At 42.5% G+C, this 19,776-nt stretch overlaps 2 protein-coding genes across 2 annotated transcripts; both read left to right on the top strand.

Moving 5' to 3' along the window:
* The first annotated feature begins 154 nt into the window (after positions 1-154).
* On the top strand, positions 155-6,539 carry dcaf12 (DDB1 and CUL4 associated factor 12). The gene is made up of 9 exons (XM_028405511.1): positions 155-565; positions 2,156-2,446; positions 3,145-3,423; positions 4,046-4,106; positions 4,218-4,411; positions 4,663-4,728; positions 4,820-4,982; positions 5,307-5,485; positions 5,607-6,539. Exons 1-9 carry the CDS (start codon positions 506-508, stop codon positions 5,763-5,765), a joined length of 1,452 nt encoding a protein of 483 aa, XP_028261312.1. The 5' UTR covers positions 155-505; the 3' UTR covers positions 5,766-6,539.
* Positions 6,540-7,590: 1,051 nt separating this feature from the next.
* Positions 7,591-19,303, top strand: ubap2a (ubiquitin associated protein 2a). The gene is made up of 27 exons (XM_028405434.1): positions 7,591-7,693; positions 9,939-10,076; positions 10,210-10,287; positions 10,439-10,549; positions 12,053-12,215; positions 12,310-12,390; positions 12,472-12,535; positions 12,887-12,984; positions 13,112-13,170; positions 13,257-13,327; positions 13,461-13,626; positions 13,713-13,983; positions 14,095-14,399; positions 14,502-14,728; positions 14,897-15,173; positions 15,530-15,569; positions 15,680-15,854; positions 16,034-16,085; positions 16,448-16,766; positions 16,884-16,975; positions 17,099-17,149; positions 17,244-17,337; positions 17,419-17,835; positions 17,933-18,037; positions 18,121-18,188; positions 18,277-18,468; positions 18,543-19,303. Exons 2-27 carry the CDS (start codon positions 9,981-9,983, stop codon positions 18,636-18,638), a joined length of 3,768 nt encoding a protein of 1,255 aa, XP_028261235.1. The 5' UTR covers positions 7,591-7,693; positions 9,939-9,980; the 3' UTR covers positions 18,639-19,303.
* Positions 19,304-19,776: the final 473 nt, after the last annotated feature.

Genomic DNA, 19,776 nt, shown 5'->3' with positions numbered 1-19,776 from the left:
ATATGTATCATTTTTCCCTTTTACCATTAATGTCCTTGAAACAAAATAACACATTTTGATGTCGGATTCGTGGGATTTATCTGATCAGCGTTGGCATGAACGCGCACGCATGACGCTCCCGTTCACGTACGACCTTGTTTTTGTTTATGTTTAATTTGAGTGCGGCTGCGCGCTGCTCAATGCTTTCGTCGTATGCTGAGGCGACTTGGCAGCAAAAAAGGAGAGTAAGCCTTCAGACTTTAACCAGCGACTCAGTCGAAACTGAATAGTTTGCACGACCTGAGCGTCGTATCTTTTTGGACTTAAGGGAGCCAGGTATCGACAGAAAACCAGCGATAAACTTAGCCTGCGACTACCAACCTCACCCGTATGTGATCGTCCTTCCTCGTCACCGGACGCCGCCAGCGAGGGCCAAGGAACAAAATAGCAAATCGCCATTATATGATCCAGTGTCCAGCGTCATTTTTACCCTCCATGTGGGTGAGGGAACTCTGTGTGTCAGATTATGGCGAGAAAAACAGTTAGCAGGAAAAGGAAGGCAGGAGAGCCCAAGGACCAACAACAGGTAGGCGGAAACCAAGGGGTACTGTATTAGCTTGCCAGTCGGAAATGTTAGCATGCTAAGCAGCACTGGGTCAGATTTAGGTGATTGGTGGTATTTTACAGGATATTGATTTATCAGTTTTGTGCTTTACTCACAGTAGTGTAGTGACAAAACAAGAGTATTCGCCATGTTTGTTTTTTTACAGTGTGTTTCTGTTTGAGAACCAGTACCCAATAACGCTAGCTCGGTGCTAGCCAACGGCAGTCCGTTATCAACACGACAGCTAGCATTAGCCAAGGGTTGGTTACCTCTCTTCATTAGGGGTATTACACTCTTCCAGTAGTGTTTGACTTACATTTTATCTTGCTAAATAAGGTTCAGAAGCGTTTGCTTGAATAGGGTAATCAATTGTCACCGAGTTGTATCCAATAAGAACAACTAAAAACAATGTTTTACCTTATAGCTAATTGGTGTTATTAGGTATAGCTGTACCTGTTTAGCTAACGTTACCAGTTAAGCTGGGTAGTTTACTAACGCCTTTCAGGCTAGTGAATAGGACGTTTGCACAGACATTTTGTGAATAAAGTATTAATGCCTAGAACTGTATATGGATAATAATTAGGGCACGGTTATACAATTAATAATCAACAATCAATTCATTATAACATTTGATATGTAAGTGGTATGATTGGTCTCAACTCTAAATTATGTCTTCTGACCCTGAGAATGCTCTTGTGGCACCACCACAGTCTCTGTAAATATTAGCAAACCTCTGTGTAATCAGCATTGTTTAAGCAGCTTTGCAATGAATGGAAAGGTCATCCTCTGATCATTTATTTAACAGTAGAGTGGTTCTGCATTTGTATGGTTTCCAGATAAAAATGTAAATGAATAGATAACTAGAAACAGGCATTTTCTGAAGAAAATGCAAGTTTAATTGCTGCAGCTGAAGCATTGCTTTGAATGCTGATGTGAAGGATTGCTCTGAATTGCTCTGATTCTCCAGCAATTCAGAGCAATCCTTCACATCAGCATTCAACTTTGAGAGCCTGGCGTGCGGAAACGATTCGGAATTAGAAAATTCTGAATACAAGTTTGATAGAGCAGCATCTAATCTGTTTGTTTTAAGACTAAAATGGAGTCTGTAGCTTGAAATTTGTAGGAGGAGATACATTTGACAGGAAAAAAAAAACTAATTTTTTGAAAAAAACTTGAAGGTGACCTGGATTGTCCTCTGTGAGATGAACATTGTAATAGTTGAATGGCTGAAATCGGTCAATGTATGCTGAAGATACGCGGCGCCAAAAAACGTAAGGAAGAATAAAAAGGAAGAAGGGTGAAGAATAATGTTACCACTTTGTAATTCATTTTCAGTGGTGGTATACAAGCTTTTGTTGTTTATTGAATATTGTTGTCTTATAAACAAGCCCTCTTTGTGGCATGGGTTAAGAGATTTTGGTGATATCAATCTACATATACGGATATAAATGTTTTTATTGAACTTATTTGTATGTACAACATAATAATTGCTGTTTACCAACATTTTGGACTAGATAAAATCAGTCTTTTTCTACAAGCAATGACCTTGACCTATCACCTTTTATTCCTCAGCTGGGCTGGTGTCAGACACCACACAAGCGGAGTCGTGTTTCTTGTTCATCACGCCATGCCCAGCAGTGGTGGTGCAGTCAGCGCTCTGTGGTATGTGCCCTCCAGGAGCGGGAGTTTAGACCTCAACAGCAGCATGAGTTGCGACTACAACGGAGCCTGCGAGGTTTTGCAGCTGCCAGGCTGCCTGGCATCCTCAAGGAGAGGGAGTTTTCTCTGGGACGACTCAACAAGGTGTTTGCTTCACAGTGGCTCAACCACAGGCAGGTTGTTTGTGGGACCAAGTGCAACACGGTGAGATGCCCTTTTATTACCATCCTGGATTACTTACCTAGACCTTTCCTAATGTTTTGCTCTTCAGAGTATTCCCACTGTACCAGTTTTTGTTATGCACTTATTGAAAAACAACACCATTCTCACCTTGAACGTCTATAGGGTGATTCAAATAAGAGTTAGTTTAGCAAGTTACTTTATTGTTTTACCTGTTGACACCTGCTGTGTCAACAGGTTTTCTCTCAGTAAGTATTGGGTGAGAATATCTTCTGGGTGTCATATTTTATGTACAAGCAAAGGTTCAGTGAATTCACTTTAGCATTTAATCTCCTTGCATTGCTGTTAAGGAAAGCTTGTAAGGGCCATATGGTTACAATTTATTTGTGTGCACTGCACATGAACTAACCAAGCTCAGATGGTCTTCATAAGTGACTGTAGCATTATTTCATCTTTTAGAGAGAGTCATTTGTGTATGGCTTTAAAGTAATAAATGTGTTCACATTTTCTCCACAGGCAGAGTGTAATAAAGTTGAAGTATTATTCATTTACAACTGTTGTTTCATGTCCAGCTGTGTCATGTTGTAAACAGTAGTTGTACACAAACAACTTTGTGTAAATACATTTTTCCATTCAATGCTCCATGTATTAGGGTAACATGCATGGTATTTATATCCCTCTTGCCCATATTGGACTAACTGGATTTTGTACTTTATTTGCAGCTTTTTGTAGCTGATGTTCTGACAGGACAGATTACACGCATCCCCATGCTGAAGGACAGGGAGTGTCAAGAAGGAGGCTCTGGTGTGGTGGGTGCGGTCGTAGCAGCGCGGTATAACCAGTCCACAGGAGGGTCTCGTGCCCGGTTAGACCAACAAGGCTGTGGAATACACGCCATTGAACTCAACCCTTCACGGACGCTGCTTGCCACAGGAGGCGACAACCCTAACAGCCTGGCCATCTACCAGCTGCCCACACTGGACCCTGTTTGTGTTGGAGATGTAAGTGGTTGGAACTGTTTGACTTTACGGTCATGCAGGTTTAACTTGTGGCTGCTATTCCACCCTTGTTTTTATATCAAGGTCAAATTTTGCACTTAAAGGTAGGGTAGGAGATTTCATTCTGATGCACTTTTTGTTAAATTAGTGTAACTTCTCTTTACAATCCGATAGCAACCAATTAGTTCGGCAGTTTCGCTTTAAAACGAAGAATATTAATCATCTGTGGAAGCTATAAAACGCTAAAAACATGAGCCAATCCTACGAGGCGCACCTGCATGGAGTATTGGCTGGTTGTCACTCTCTTCCTGCTCTGCGCGCACCAGAGAGGTACGTGCATTATGGCCAAAGTCACAGACTGGTTGGGAGGCGTGGCTTCGGGGTAAACTCTGAGTTTATTTTCAAAATCTGGCTCTCACTGAGTTTTCAAAATCTCCTACTCTACCTTTAATTATTGCTGTTTCAGCCTTTACACATACAATATAATGAAAATGTAGGAATTAGTTATCATCAGGTAGGGCCATTGTGGGCCTTTCTAATTTAATACATTTCTAATGTTGATGAACATTATCTGTTCAGTATTTAAATGTGATTGTATGACATTGTAACCATTTGTTTTTTTTAGGATGGTCACAATGACTGGATATTTTCAATAGCATGGATCAGTGACAACATGGCCGTTTCTGGTGAGTGTGCTTCAGTAACCCAACATACCATGATGGCAGTCCCCTGTTTTGTTTATGTCACTTTTATTTGCATTTACTAAATAAGCTGTCCCTGTGCATGGTGATTTGTAGGGTCCAGAGATGGCTCCATGGGCCTTTGGGAGGTTACCGAGGATGTATTGAGCCAGGCTCAGATGAGTCAGAATGAAGAGACTGTACCCTCCTATGCGCACATCTCCCATCGTGCCCTCAAGGACATCCCCAAGGAGTACACCAACCCATACAACTGTAAAGTCCGGGCTCTGGCCTTCAACAACAGCCATAAAGTAAGACTCATATTGACAAGGAATTTGATAACTTTGAGTTGATGGAAACAGAGTTTTTTTTGTTTATTCCGTTGTGAAGCTGTTTTCATGATTCCCAAAAGCCACCACTCCAGATGGGTAGCAGTACAAATGAAACGAATGAACGAGAAATTTACAACCTACATAATTTTAACAATTCATCCTTAACACATTTTCCATTTACTGTAGTTTCCATTTAAGGGTTTTTTCTTTACTTTTATATTCTTTTTCAGGAACTGGGTGCTGTGTCCTTGGATGGCTATTTCCACCTCTGGAAAGCTGAACACAACTTGTGCAAGGTACGTGTCTCCAAAATAGTGAATAATTCTCTAATAATATTCTTTAAATTTGATTTAATTTTAATGTTCATGTATTGTGTTTTCCCTCTAGATACTATCCACCAAGCTGCCTCACTGCAAAGAGAATGTGTGTCTGGCATATGGACAAGACTGGTCTGTGTATGCAGTGGGTTCTCAGGCCCATGTCTCTTTTTTGGATCCACGGCAACCTACAAACAGCATCAAGTCTGTTAATTCTAGAGAGAGAGGAAGTGGTAAGTAGGGCTTGGCAATTAACCAGATATTGGATTTAATAAAAACAAAATAATAATCTTACATTAATCATGATTGAGGAAAAAGCTTCAACTATTCATGATATTGATATTCAGTAATATCACCCAGCCCTGGCAGTGTGACCTGTTAAAATGACCTCACAAAGTTGTGATTTACACTGCTTCTGTCTTAAGTCCAGAATCCATATCATGAAGTTTAGAAGCTTTGTGTGGTTTCCACAGTGACTTCAAAGTTTCCACAGATGAAGGAAGGGCTGATGTCTACTTCTGAGCACCTTGCATTAACATTTGTGTCTGTGTGTTCAGGGATTCGTTCAGTGAGTTTCTACGAGCACATTGTGACTGTAGGCACTGGCCAAGGATCGCTTCTTTTCTACGACATCCGGGCACAGAGATTCCTGGAGAACCCGTTTAACCCAGCCGGAGGGTATCGGAAGTGCTCTGCAGATGGCATCCTCAAACTGACTACAGGAAAAGGCTGGCTGGTACAGATACTTTTTCACTTAACTTGTTTTTTATTGAACATGATATGCACATAGTTTTGGTTTTTGTCTCTTCTGACCTTTAACCCTTTCCCACCTGCTCTCTAACTGCACTGGTTTTCAGAATCACGATGAGACATGGAGGAGTTACTTCTCAGACATTCATTCCTTCCCCAACGCAGTGTACACCCACTGCTACGACGACTCCGGCACCAAGCTGTTTGTAGCAGGCGGACCACTCTGCTCTGGCCTGCACGGCAACTATGCAGGACTATGGAGCTAGCCTCTCCTCCACCATCGCTCCATCACTACACCCTCGTCCATATTTTTACTTAACCAATCCCTCCATCCCCTTCATGTCACTGTATCATTCTTGCTCACTGGACTGTCATGATTTTTTTGCTCACTCGTGGACTCAGGAGCATGATCTTTTCCTCAACGTATCACAGCTTTCAATATTGTGTATATTTGTTTCCCATTTTCACCTTAAACTTCTTTTTTCCTTTTTTTTTGTATATATGAAAAATGTACAGTTAAACAATAATTTCCAAGAGCTGCAAAGTCTGCCACTGAAGAACTCAAAAGAGTTTTTTTAAAAACAGTAAGAATAAAGTTATACAAGTTCTCTTGATTTAAAACATCTACATCCTACGTGCAGGTAAATAGGCTGTGGTCTTTTTGCTGGCTTGGTTTTATACGTAAGTATAGTGTTTACTGCTGCTTCCTCTGTGATCAATGACAGTGTCTTTGTGAATAACGTGTGGAATTCTCACCCAAAATAAATGGACAGCAATAAAAGGAGGGAGGAAGAAGGACTGAAAACATGATACAGTTTTGAAGAACTGAACCGGACTGTGGTGTTGCGTCGGATAGAGAATATGTACTGGTTGGAAGAGCCTGCAACAATCACAGAGAATGTCTCCTACCAGAAGTAAAAACCAATCAAAATGGGACATGTTTCATTTTTATCCTACTTGAGAAGATGTAAAGGAAAACATTAAGATTGATGAATGCAGTGTCTGCTGTAAATTAATAGAAAAAGCCTATTTTATTATTATTATTGTTTCTGATTGTGTGATTTGACAGGCTTTCACCTGCTGATAATCTAACTTGCTTTATTTATTTCCCTTTCCTCTTGTCACCTTTGGGTTTGGAGTGACTGCTTCTTTTGAAGGATGCACTTTTCCTCTCTTGCTGATGTTCCTGTTTCCTTTGACCAGAATGCTTTCAGCAGACTGTTTAATGATAGTGTTTAAATCCTGATCTCTTACCGTGGCTGATGTTATTTAGAGGATTTACCCCAAGGTTTTGGTAGCAAGCCGATCATCATCAAATAAGATGCTTATTAGATAGAGGAGCTTTTAGTCACTGGAGTGGAACCCTTTGTGATTCTGGGACTCCTTCACAGGAACTGGGAAGAAAATATGTAGTAGCTCAGTTTAGACTTCTCTGATCATCCAGCTAGAAGGATGCAAGGAGAGGCAATGATTTGTTTTTTGGACTTACCCTGAAGTTAAATGCTGCAGGCTTTTTGTACCAAGGACTGAGTCAATCTGCTCTTTCCCTTGTTTGCTAGAAGGAGGGTAGGCTTGAGATATGTTTTTTGCCTTCGAGTTTTTCTATGAAAGACTGTCATGGGCAATCATAGTTTTCCTTTTCTACATGGAACCTTTCTCCAGTTTTCATGAGAATGGCTAAAAATGTATCCCAAATATGACCACAAATTGAACAAGTAAGCAACACTTTAGAAGTGTATTTTATATATAAATGTGTATATGTGTGTGTGTGTAATATACACAGGGACAGCTGCATACATTTTTATGTATATGTCTGAGGAAGTGTGTGGATCGACCCGTCTACTTGGTGTTTCCCGGTTTGTTTTTAAACACACCTCATGAATGTTTTTACAAATGACTGAGTATGAGGATATTATACAATATTAATATCTGGGGAAAAGCTATAAAATATTAAAAGGAGTAAAATAATAAAAATAAAATGTGTATTGATGTAACGTTTTCGTCATTTGTGCGCCTTCAAAAATCACAGCAGTAAAAATATATATATATAATACTTAATAGTTTTTAAAGCGTCATTTGTATTAAGTGTAATGAAGTTAGTGGTGACCTGCAGACGAGAGGGGAGCATCCACCGCGGCAGCGCAAGTCACGTGACCATCTTGTCTGCTGCTGGCCGAGTGAAGCGTGTTAGCAGGTAATAAAAACACACATTTTCTTGCGTTTTTCAACTTCAGTTTATTTATTTCGACACGTTCAAGTCATACACGCGATTGTGTTTTCGTCGATTCAGATCGTCGTCGGCTTCTTTGTTTCGCTTACACTGGGTAGTGAAGGATGTCTTTCGCAATTTTTCTGTTGTCTTGTTTCCCGGCGAGGCAATGTCGGGATGGGATTGTGCTCCTCTGCGAGGCCTTTTCTTTAGATTTCATACACCTTTGTTGTTAGCTGGCTAGCTTGCAGTTTAGACATCGATGACACGTCTGGTTTATCTGCCTCTATTGTTAGATAAGTGTTAGATAACGGCTCTCTAAATGTGGTCAATACTTTTTCCAAATAAATGGCCGTTGCCGAACAACTTGGACCAGATTTAGATAGCATCGTTAGCTAGCTGCATTCCCACTGCATCGTTTGTTCAGCATTGATGGTATAGTGTCAGTATTAGCATGTTACTAGCTAACTTCAGTTCATGCTAGCGAGGACAAAGGGGACCGTAGTACCAACAGCATAAAGTCGGTCAGTGCCGATTTGTAAACGACGCTACGAGAATCTGATTTGATCTTAAAAACAGATAGTAAAAAGTAATAGTTACCGAATAACCCATATTAAATAAGTAACATAACGTTAACGGGCTACATTAGCATAGGTTCAAAACAACGCTCAGCTTCCTTCACGACTAAAGCAGATCTGTGGTTAATTATCAATTATTTGGCTATCAACAGTTATCAATAAATACATTAATAAGAGTTGTATCTCCTTCACTGATGTTTGTCAATTAGATCTGTCCAAATAAATGTGACAACAATCTGATCGTTAAACTAAAGGATTGTTTTGTTATTGTGACCGTCGTTGCTCATAATAGTAATAAACGTTAATGTTGTATTTATACATATTAATTGCGTTTAATGTTCTTTACTCTAAATATATAATATCAAATGATTCTGAGTTTTTATATTAGATTTAAAGCTTCTTCGTCCTTGTGTATTAGCTTTGTTCAGTCCAGCAGCCAATAGCAGCTTTGTATTTGCTAACGTCACTCAGACACAGTAAGCTGGATTGCTATTGTTCTCTGACATAACACAAATGGGTCAATGGGGATATCTGTAATTATTCTAGTAATGTACACCTTTGTCATTTATATGCTTGATATTAAGCCTTTACTATCTGCAAGTAAAACTATTACTGGCTGCTTATAGTGCTATGTGTATATTACAACCAAATGCAGCAAGAAAGAAATTCTACACAGACTGATACACAGACGAATCCAGGGTTTTACTGCAGTAGTTTAGAGCTTTGGTGTATTAAAAAATGTTTTAATTTAATTATCTTTAAGTGTGGAGTCGGTGTGTATAATGTTTGTTCTGCTTCACACACACACTAACTATGTTCTTGACTGTTTGTAAGAGGACACTGGGTTGTTCTCCCTACTTGACCCAGATTTTAAGCAAAGCTGTTGTGTCACCAGTCCAACTGTGTGACTTACAGCCTCCATAAGGGCAGCATTCATGATTGTGCAATAAGGCTTAACTTTGCTCACAACACAGTTGGGGTGGAACAGTTCACAAAAAACCACAGTTCGGTTTGTGTCAGTGTTCGTGGTTCAGGTTTGGTTTACATTGTTGATGTTTTCGCTACTCTGGAAATACCATTGATCAGCTTGAATATATATAGCCTGCCTAATTATCCAGCATTTACCATATTTAAAGGTAGGGTAGGAGATTTTGAAAACTCAGTGAGAGTCAGCCAGATTTTGAAAGTAAACACACGCCCCTTTCTCTCGGCGCTCACCCCGAAGCCATGCCTCCCAACCAGTCTGTGACTTCGGCCATCATGCACGTACCTCTCTGGTGCGCGCAGAGCAGGAAGAGAGTGACAACCAGCCAACTATACACGCAGGGGCGCCTCGTAGGATTGGCTGATGTTTTTAGCGTTTTATAGCTTCCACAGATGATTCATATTCTTCGTTTTAAAGCGAAACTGACTAACTAATTGGTTGCTATCGGATTGTAAAGAGAAGTTACACTAATTTAACAAAAAGTGCATCAGAATGGAATCTCCTACCCTAACTTTAAGAACAGTTGCTGTCTTAAACTGATCAATACATGCCCTGAACTGTAACATGCGTGCCGAACAGTATTAAACATTCTGTGCTTCAACATTGCCACTGCAGGGCTGTTGGTTGATTTCACTGACCCTTTGATGGTTTTTATTTCCTTTTGCAGATTTTTCTATTTTGTACATACAGAGTTTTGTATATACTGTATATGATGAGCTCGCTGGGCGGCGACAAGGCCCGGGGCCCTAGGGAAAAAGTGCTGCCAGCTGCCACTCACACATCACAACCACAGAAACAGATACAGGTGAGCCCCTCTTTGACACACGTCATGAAAACACACAGATGAAGTGATCAATGCTTTTTTTTTCTTTCACACATTTGTTTCTTCCTGTTAGCCAACATTTCAGCCTTGCTGTCTTTCTATCTTTGTATTACAGGCTACGGCTGAGCAGATCCGGCTTGCCCAGATGATCTATGACAAGAATGATGCTGACTTTGAGGATAAGGTTAACCAGGTGAGAAACCCTTTGGCCCTTTGCCAGACAGTTCACTTCTCATGTCTGATGACTAAACAGACACCATATCTTGCATAGCTCCTTTATGTTGTTGATGATGTCTTACTGACTGGCAGACATGTTTAATGTGTGGGGTTTTTGCTTTCCCCAGTTGATGGAAGTGACAGGAAAGAACCAAGATGAGTGCATGGTGGCGCTCCATGACTGTAATGAGGACGTTAGCAGAGCCATCAACTTTCTCCTGGAGAGTACCTCAGACATGGTAAAAGACAACTACCTAGAACCCATCTTTTACTTTCTACTTTCAGCCATAGTGAACACACGTCTTTCTCATGTAATGCAAACCCAGCACATTAGGAAAACTCTACGAGTAAACAGAAAAAAGTAAAAGGAGAGCATCATTTACACTAAAATTTAACTTACAGGTTTACCTGTACATAAACACTGTCTACAATGCATCAGCTATGTGATAAGGCTGCACTCTTGTTATACTTTTAAATTGCTTATGTAAGCTAAGCTCACAAATCCAAGCCATCGTACAGCTGACCCACATTCTCTGTAGATAGGAATGGCTACAGGTTAATTAAAACACAGAGAAAAATATAATTCTCTTTCTTTTTACTTACTTAAAAATAATGCATCTTGACTAACTTGACTAGCCTTCAATTTATATGACACTGTGCAGAGAGGAAAAAAAAGAAACACACCTCAGTAAGATCCGTCTCTGCTGTCCTTTGCCCGAATCACTTGAAACACCAGAGGGTTTTGGGCTAGCATAAAAGCATGCTTTTTTAATGCCATTTGCCTGTGCTACTCAGCACACAGTCAGATAGGCTACCAAATGAAAAACACAAAAGTATTTCTTTGCTTTGTTTTTGGAAATCCGAGTGAGTGTCCCAGCATTTGTAAAGAATACCAGTTGACACAGATGGTGAGGAGAGGCTGTAAGGCAGGGCAGCCAGCCAGACTACTATGTAGGGATGTCCCGATCAGGTTTTTTTGCCCTCGAGTCCAAGTCTGAGTCATTTGATTTTGAGTATCTGCTGATACCGAGTCCCGATCCGATACTTTCTATAAAGGCACTCGTTGCGGCAAAACGTGTATACGTGTGTGTGTGTGTGTGTGTGTGTGTGTGTGTGTGTGGCCACACTGGGAGATTTCACACACGCAGCACATCAAGCTCTCGAACCCAGGACCTGTCGCACCAAAAGCAACTGTCATACCCCTGCGCTACAAGACACAGAGCCACCCTGCACAGAAAGCGTTAACTTTGACAGCCCTAATAAATCTATATCCGAGTCCTGATCGGGAGGTAATGTCCGATTCCGATCGAGTCTGAAATCACGTAATCGGGCCCGATTTCCGATCACGTGATCGGATCGGGACATCCCTACTACTATGTTGTTGTTTTGATTTCATGGAAGTTCAGAAATAGTAAATATTTCCATTTACATGGAAAACTGTACAGTTACAGTACAGACCCTTATGCTCTACTGTAAAAATGTAACAAAAAATACAAAAACAAAAGAAATTGATACTGAGTGTTGTTCATGTGCTGAACAAAATTGTCAAACAAATTGCAAAGCAGCGGAGGCTACTTCTAAATCATACAAGTGTGTAATGCCACAGACATAGAGGAAAAGTGCTTTTTTTAATGCTTATCAGGTTTATTTTGGAATGCATTGTCAATGTTGATGCTTACTGCTGTGTTCTTTTAAGAAAGTATTTTTATCTTCTCTTTCCTGTCATTTTTTTCTGTATATAGACCTCATGGGAAACGGTGGGAAAGAAGAAGCCCCTGGTGAAGGAAGGCCCATCAGAAAGCAAGGAGAATAAGGAGAACAGGGAGAAGAAAGGAGAGAGGGAGGCCAGCAAGGGTCATGCCGCTGCCAACCGCAAGGGCAAGGGGGCCAGTCGGAACCGACAGGGTACATTATCTTCCCAAGCACCTCAGTTCAGCATCAGTTTGATTACATCACATCACACTATTAGTCATCATACGTTTCATTCCTACTTGTACAGTGCGTCCAGAGGAGAATGGTGTGGAGGTTGCACCAGTGGACAGAGGGTCAGACCGAGGTCGGAGGATCAAAGGTGGCAGAGGTAAAGCAGATGCATAGTACAATACAGTCAGCATGCCAAAAACACTTGTGTGAATGCCTTTTGATTTTAATGTTTTTTTAGGATCTGGAGCTCGAGGTCGAGGCAGAGCACCAACAGGGAGCCGGTTCTCAGCCCAGGGCATGGGGTATGGTGCCAGCACACACCCACATTCATGGCAGTTCATAAAGAATTTTAGTTGTTATCCTTTTTTATCGCTAATAATTAATGATTGCATTTGGTGCTTTTGTTGTGTAAGGCCTAGCAGACTTGTTCATCAGAGGATTACTTACCCAGTGCAATTTCCAAAAGCCTGTCTTTATCCAAATGCAAGACCTTTAGTTACGAAAGTTAAGATGTAAAACTATCAGAAAAGTAAGCATTATCCTTAACTTTGGAAAGGAATGAACTAAATGTGATTTCTGTCTTTCTCCCTGCCTTCCCTTAATGGGTACTAATTTCTTGTAACTCAGTATTCCTCTCCTTAAATCTTCACCAGGACTTTCAATCCTGCTGACTATACCTCAGAGGCTGGGACAGGGACCACACAAACAGAGGTCTGGGACACAGTGACCAATAACAGCACAGATGGGACAGGTGAGCACATCCACTGCTCAGTGTGCACACAACACCCTGGCTAATTTTAACTGCACATGTGAAGAAACATTTTATCTTGTTTAGTTGCTTATTCTACCTGCATTTAAAATCAGTTGTTCTCCTCTAGTTGCCTGGAGAAATACTTTTGAGGACTGGGCGGCTGAGGACTGGAGTGAAGATGTTAGTGTAAGTTAAGACAAAGGGCACATGGTAACAGGTCTGTTGGTCAGAACTATGTATTGTGGTGTGACATTCTTTGTGTACTTCTGCAGCTCTCAGAGGCCAAGGTATTCACCTCCTCATGTGCACCTGCTGCTGAGAACCACATCACACCTGGGCAAAGGTAAACAAAGGAAAACATTTTTTGTATATTATATGTTGTATGGCATACAAGATTCTTAACACCAGAGTAGTTTTTTTTTAATAGGTGTAATTAACTATTTTTGAATTGACTCTTACTTTCACTATTGTGTTAGTCTGGACCTTGCCTCCCTGCTGCAGAAGCCAGTGGTAGGAGGAAGAGAACCACCACCCTCCTCCTCTTCTGCTCAAAGTCTGGTGTTCACCAACTCCCACCATCACCAGCAGCCGCCCCCAATCCGCAATGCCACTAGTAGCACGAGCTATGCACATGCTGCTCTGGTAAAAACACTCTCTACATTCTTTTCATGAATACAGACTCACAGAAACAAAAACAGATGATGCCACTGTTTCATCCTCTGTACCAGTCATCAGTTCTGGGAGCTGGTTTTGGGGACCTGGGACAGTCCAAGAGGACTCAGCCCAGCCCAGGAGCTCAGATACTGGAACAGCTAAAGGGTCCTGGCTTGGGTCCACTGCCCTCGTCTCAGGCAACCCCTCCTGTCGGCAACCAAGGAAGCAACACCTCCATTGGTCGACTGGCGGGGCTGGGAGCACCTGTACCTCCGCCTTCTTCCTCAAGTTGGGACATGAAGGCTTCAGAATCCAGCACCACCTCGCTGTCCTCACAGTTCAGCCGTAAGTGGTAGAAGCAGAACGCCATTGTACAATTCTCCACACAGGTAAAATTGTTTTTGTCTGTATAACCATTTTAAATCTGGGTCCTGCATTTCATGTTTAATTCCGCAGGTGAGTTTGGTCTGCAGCCTGAGCCTTCTGTTGTGCTGAGCCAGCTGGTTCAAAGGCACACTGGCCCCTCTTTGCCTCTGGCTCGCCAACCCAGTCCTCCTTCACAACAACAAGCACCCGCTTCTTCAGCCTCGCCTGCTACCCTACACACCAGCACGCCAGCACAGGCAGGCCCAGTGATGGCTGCTTCTGGTACCAAACCTTCTGCCCTCAGTGCAGGGCTGGACCCTCAGGGCAGCAGTACACCACAGCAACAACGGGCGCAGCTAAAAGGCCAGAAAAGAAGGATACCTCCCACATCTAAGGTAGGGAAAGAATAGTGATGGGCTATTTGGCACATGTTTTTAATGTAAAACATATATCACTGCTGAACCTTGACTTTTATGTCCTTTTTATCCCCTTTTAAGATTCCCTCTACAGCAGTAGAAATGCCAGGCTCTGCTGACGTCCCTGGGCTAAATCTGCAGTTTGGAGCTCTAGACTTTGGCTCTGAGTCAGCATTGCCAGAGTTTGGAGTACTGGACAATTGTGTGAGTGCAGCCTCCAGGGAGTCCACGCCGGCCCCTGCCCCAGCACCACCTGCTCCTGGACCAGGGGCACAGAGCCAGACAAGCCTTTACTCCAAACCACTCAGGTACACTCTCGTTGGTGACTAGTTGATAATTGAACAAATTGAACTATTTCTTTCACACCAACACATATATCTCAGTGTACTATTTTCCCTTCTATCTTCTATCTATTTGTCCTCATACATGCTGAGTTTGAACATCTGTGTTCTTCTTCTCCTCCTGATGTCTTGCAGTGAGTCACTGGGCAGCCCCCTCTCTGTTGCACTGCCATTGCCCCTATCCTCATCAGAGCCAGTATATCACTCCTCCACGTTGCCCAGTCTCACGGCCTCATCATTAGGGACGGGGAGCTCCACCAATCCTCCCTCTTCTTCAACAACCTCAACCACCTCCTCCTCTGTACCCTCCTCCTCTCCATTCTCTACAGTGGGGGGAAGTTACGATGGGACCATGCCACCTCACACAAGACTGGCCTTTTCACAAAACAAAGAGGCCACAGGGCCAGTGATGGTAAGTAGAAGTAGTTCGCATCATGCCTTAAATCCTGGTAGTTAACTCAGGTGATCAAGATGATGCAAAGAATTAGTTTGCGATGTAGACAGCTACATTGTATTTCTATAAACAGGTGATTAAAACATTGTGTGTTAAAAGGTCCTACAAGAGTCAGCTGGAAAACTGTGCAAGTGTAAAGATTAAGATTGCATATTAATCTTACACTTTTAACCCGTTATCAGAAATGATGATTAAATTTTGTTTGAGGTTCGACTTTCACTTGTATTGTTCATACTGTTTGTTCGTAGATATAGTAATGTGTTGTGATCTGTTATCCCTTAATGCAAACAAATACACTTTTTTCTTATCACCAGAATGGTCTGAATGGTTTACGGGCCTCTGCTGCTCTGGACAGTGAGTTACCCCACACACCTAATTTTTTTGTATTCAATGTCAAAAATAACAGCATGCTTTTCATGGGCTTTGCTCTTTCAAGTTAAAATATATTTCACCCTTTTCCCCAGCATCATCAGCTTCCTCCACACCAAAGCCAGACTCGCCGTCTATGAACATTAGCACCAATGGTGCCTCAGCACCTTCTTCCCACCTTCCCTCCACCCTGCCATCACATAGCTCCACCACACTCTCTAACCTGGCACAGGACCTTCCCTCGGCAAGCCAACTCAACTCACTCAACAGGTGACACACACAAACACAGCAATCTTAATCTACTAAGCTAAATGCTTGTATAAGCAAACCTGGCCTTGCGCTCAAGTAACTTGAGGGAGACATAGGGCTGTGCAAACTGAAATTCTTTAAAGCTGAAATATCTTTTTGTACACCTGCTCATAGTCATATTCTGTATTTTTACTCAACAGCCACATCAGCAATCATTCCTCAGTTTCAACACTTGGCTCCAGCTCTCTCACTGTGAGTACCTGTTTGATCTGCCACCATCGATTGATTGATGATTATTAACAACTTGTTTGAGACCTTGTCCCCTGTAAAAAAAAAAAACTTGAATATATTAGGTCCCACATAAAACAGAAATGCAGTTTCAGTATCATCAGCATACCATTACACAACACCATGTTTACATAGGTCACTGAATCAGAACCAAGGACAATAAAAAAAAACTGCTGTTCAGAGTGGCCATGACACAATTCATGTATTCTGTTTGGTGGGCCGTTTCTGTAGCCTTTTCAGCTGATTTATTGAGGGAGATGACGTTTATTCTTTTTACAATGTATAGAGTATGAGCTGTGAAACTGGAAGTCCATCTTTCTTTTCAGTACACTAGTGTTGACAGCAGCAACGTGAGTTCTCTGGCTTCCTCGTCTGGGTCTTACACATCATCTCAGCCCACAGCCTCAGCCCTCCACTCAACCCACAACAGCAGCAACAGTAGCAGCAGCATCAGCCACCTGGCTAACATGCCCGGCATGGGCAACAACATGAGCAGCTCAGTTGGCGGTATTGCAGGCATGAGCGGACTCAGCTCCGCAGCCCCCACTGTCGCAAGCACTGCGCTGGGGCTTGGCTCCAATGGAGCTGCTGCCACGTCAAACCTTTCTGCACCAAGGACCACACCTCTGCTCTCCTCCTCCACTGGTACGTGCAAACACCTCACACGGAAAATGTTTTAGTGTGAAAAGCTTAACTGTCAAATAGCTGTAGTTTGAAGCTATTTATATAAAAGTGATGGATGCTGTTTCTTTGTAATGACAGGTAAAGCTCCTCCTAACCTGTCCCAGGGAGTTCCTCCTCTACTGCCCAACCAGTACATTATGGGTCCAGGGGGGCTGCTGCCTGCTTACCCAGTGAGTAGATCTTTAGCAGTTCCAACTCCCACCCAATTCAATCTGTCCTGCTGTCATATGCATTTGTTTCTTGAAATGTTTTGTCATTTGTGCAACTGTGCCTAATTTTTATTTGTCTTACAGCAGATCTATGGCTATGAGGACCTCCATATGCTCCAGTCCAGGCTGCCAATGGTGAGTCACATTATCCAGCTCTTATTATCTTCAGTTGTCATTCAGATTTTCTAGTAGTTGTGGATCTTCCCCTGATCATCTGCGGTTTCCTCAGCCCTCTTTGCAGGATTACTATGGAATCACATTTCCCGGCCCCACAGCAACTCTCTCTGGCAGAGATGGGAGCCTAGCCAACAACCCTTACTCAGGTAAAGCACCTTAGTCCTTGGCTGGCCTCATCTAAAATCCTACAGTCCAGTGTCTTATACGGTATCCCACACCCTTGTCAGGTGAAGTCACAAAGTTTGGCAGGAATGACTCCACCTCCCCAGCACCCGCCACAAGCCTGGCAGCACCACAGCCTCCTCAGGCCCAGAGCCAAGGACAAAACCAGGCCCAGCAGCAGCCTCCTCAGGCCCAACCTCAGCCTCAGGGCCAGCCACAGCACCACAGCAGTCAGCAGGCCTTTTTGCCACCAGGCTACAGCTACACAGGCCTGCCTTACTACCCTGGAGTGCCTGGTGCTGTACCCAGTGCTGCTGCCTTCCAGTATGGACCCACCATGTTTGTTCCTCCCGGAGGCCCAGCACCAGCTTCTGCCAAGCAGCACAGCATGGGCCTCAGCCTGGGAAACCCATCAGCTAGCCCTTTCCAGCAGCAGGCACAGCAGCAGCCCAGTGGTTACGGCCAGCACACCTTCAGCTCAGGTTGGAAATCAATGCCCACAGTGTTTATGTGTTACTTGAGACTGCTGCCAAAGAGATGGTGTATATTACTTGATGTCTGATGGTGATGTCTCTCCAGGGTATGAGGAGCTGACAGCGGGGCCAGCAGGAGTGGAATACAGCAAAGGGTACAACTCCTCCTCACAGGCACAAGCCAAATCTGCTGCTACAGGGCCTGGAAAAGGTAAGAATAACAATTCTGCTTCTACTTTCCTAACTTCGGTTTTCAAAGTGACATGGAGTTCTAAGATGTGAATGTTGTGACAGGTGTTTCAGTGACATCCAGTAACTCCGGTGTGCCAGATATCAGTGGAAGTGTTTACAATAAGACCCAGGTGAGCTTTACATACTCTACTCCCCACCTGCTATCTTACTGTATACATAAGTATCTTTTCTAAAAAGTATTTTCATCTTTGTTTGCAGTCTTTTGATAAGCAGGGTTTCCATGCGGGGACCCCTCCTCCCTTCAGCCTGCCATCAGCGCTGGGGGGTCCAGGGCCTCTGAACCCTGGAGCAGCTCCTGGAGGCTATGCACCTGCCCCATTCCTCCACATCCTGCCTCACCAGCAACCACACTCACAGCTGCTGCACCACCATCTAGCTCAGGATGGACAGGTAATGCACTCACTCAGACTATTTATTGTGTGTTTTGGAAAATGTTTACTAATTACTTGTCTTTAAATGCCCAGGGTGGTCCTGGCCAGCGTGGCCAATCCAGCAGCCTGCAGCAGAAGAGCCAAGTCAACAAGTCGAGCTATGGCAGCTCCCCCTACTGGGCCAACTGATGGCTGCATCCATGATATGTGTGTGCGTGGACACCAGTGCACTGCACCACATCAGACTGACATCATAGAGGGACAAAACATTTTACAACACAAGCTAAATCACACACTACCACCCCCTCCCCTTTGCTCTGTATATCCCCCTTTTCAAATTTATGGCTGTTGTATGTAAAATATATTTATGTATGTATTTATACAGTATATATGTATTGGTAGGACATAAAAATGTGGTTTTCTGCATTTTGTTTTTATTTTGAAGGACATTTTATTTCACAAAAAAAATGTGGAAAGATAAGAATGCTAAATCATGGAGATGATGAAGTTGGTGAATATACTTGAACACAAGCATCTTGTGATGTGGATTTTTTTGTATGCATACATGAACTGAAATTGATGTACATAGATTATACACATCATTTTCACGGCAAAGGCCTTTTTTATTTTAGAAGAAATACATTTTGTAACTTTTGTTCCCCGCATCTGTGAATCCTTATAATTGAGGGTGACTCAAGTTTATAGCTTGACTTTTTTTTTGCCCTATTTTGTTCCATCTGTCTCATTCATCACCTCTTACTAGTTGGTTGGTTTGTTCAACCAGGCCTTGGATTTGATGTCATTTTAACATTGGTTTAATCCTTGTTGTCCAAAATTAAAAGTTATGAACAGTTTGTATGCATCTGGAATGAATATTTACATATTCAGCATTTTAATTCAAATCCACACATTTAACACAGGGCATATTGCTAAGAAACTATTCAGAGTCTCAAGGACACTTGCGTGGTGGGAAATACGTTTTGGTATCAAATTATTTTGGCGGGTCAAAATAATTGATGCACCAAATAACTGAAAGATGCATGTGCAAGATGTGCTAGGACAGGAAAAACCTGTCTCTAAACCTGTCAATTATAACTACTGTTTTTAAGGGTCACTTACTAAATTCTTTATTTAAGAAGCTGTAAGGTAAGTAACTTGGGTCCAAGCTGCTAAAAAAAGCCTTACTGGGAATTCAGTAACGCATAACTAGATTACAGTGGTCCAACTCATTTTCAAAGTACAGGTTGAATGAACCATGAGTAGCAATGTATTAAGTCAGCCTACCAGAAATTCTAACCCTGACGTCAGTCAATAATTAAAACTCACC

Source organism: Parambassis ranga, chromosome 5 (genome assembly GCF_900634625.1).
Source record: "Parambassis ranga chromosome 5, fParRan2.1, whole genome shotgun sequence".
Classification (NCBI taxonomy): domain Eukaryota; kingdom Metazoa; phylum Chordata; class Actinopteri; family Ambassidae; genus Parambassis; species Parambassis ranga.
Note: the sequence above shows the minus strand (reverse complement) of the source record. Positions and strands in the feature narration are given on the sequence as shown.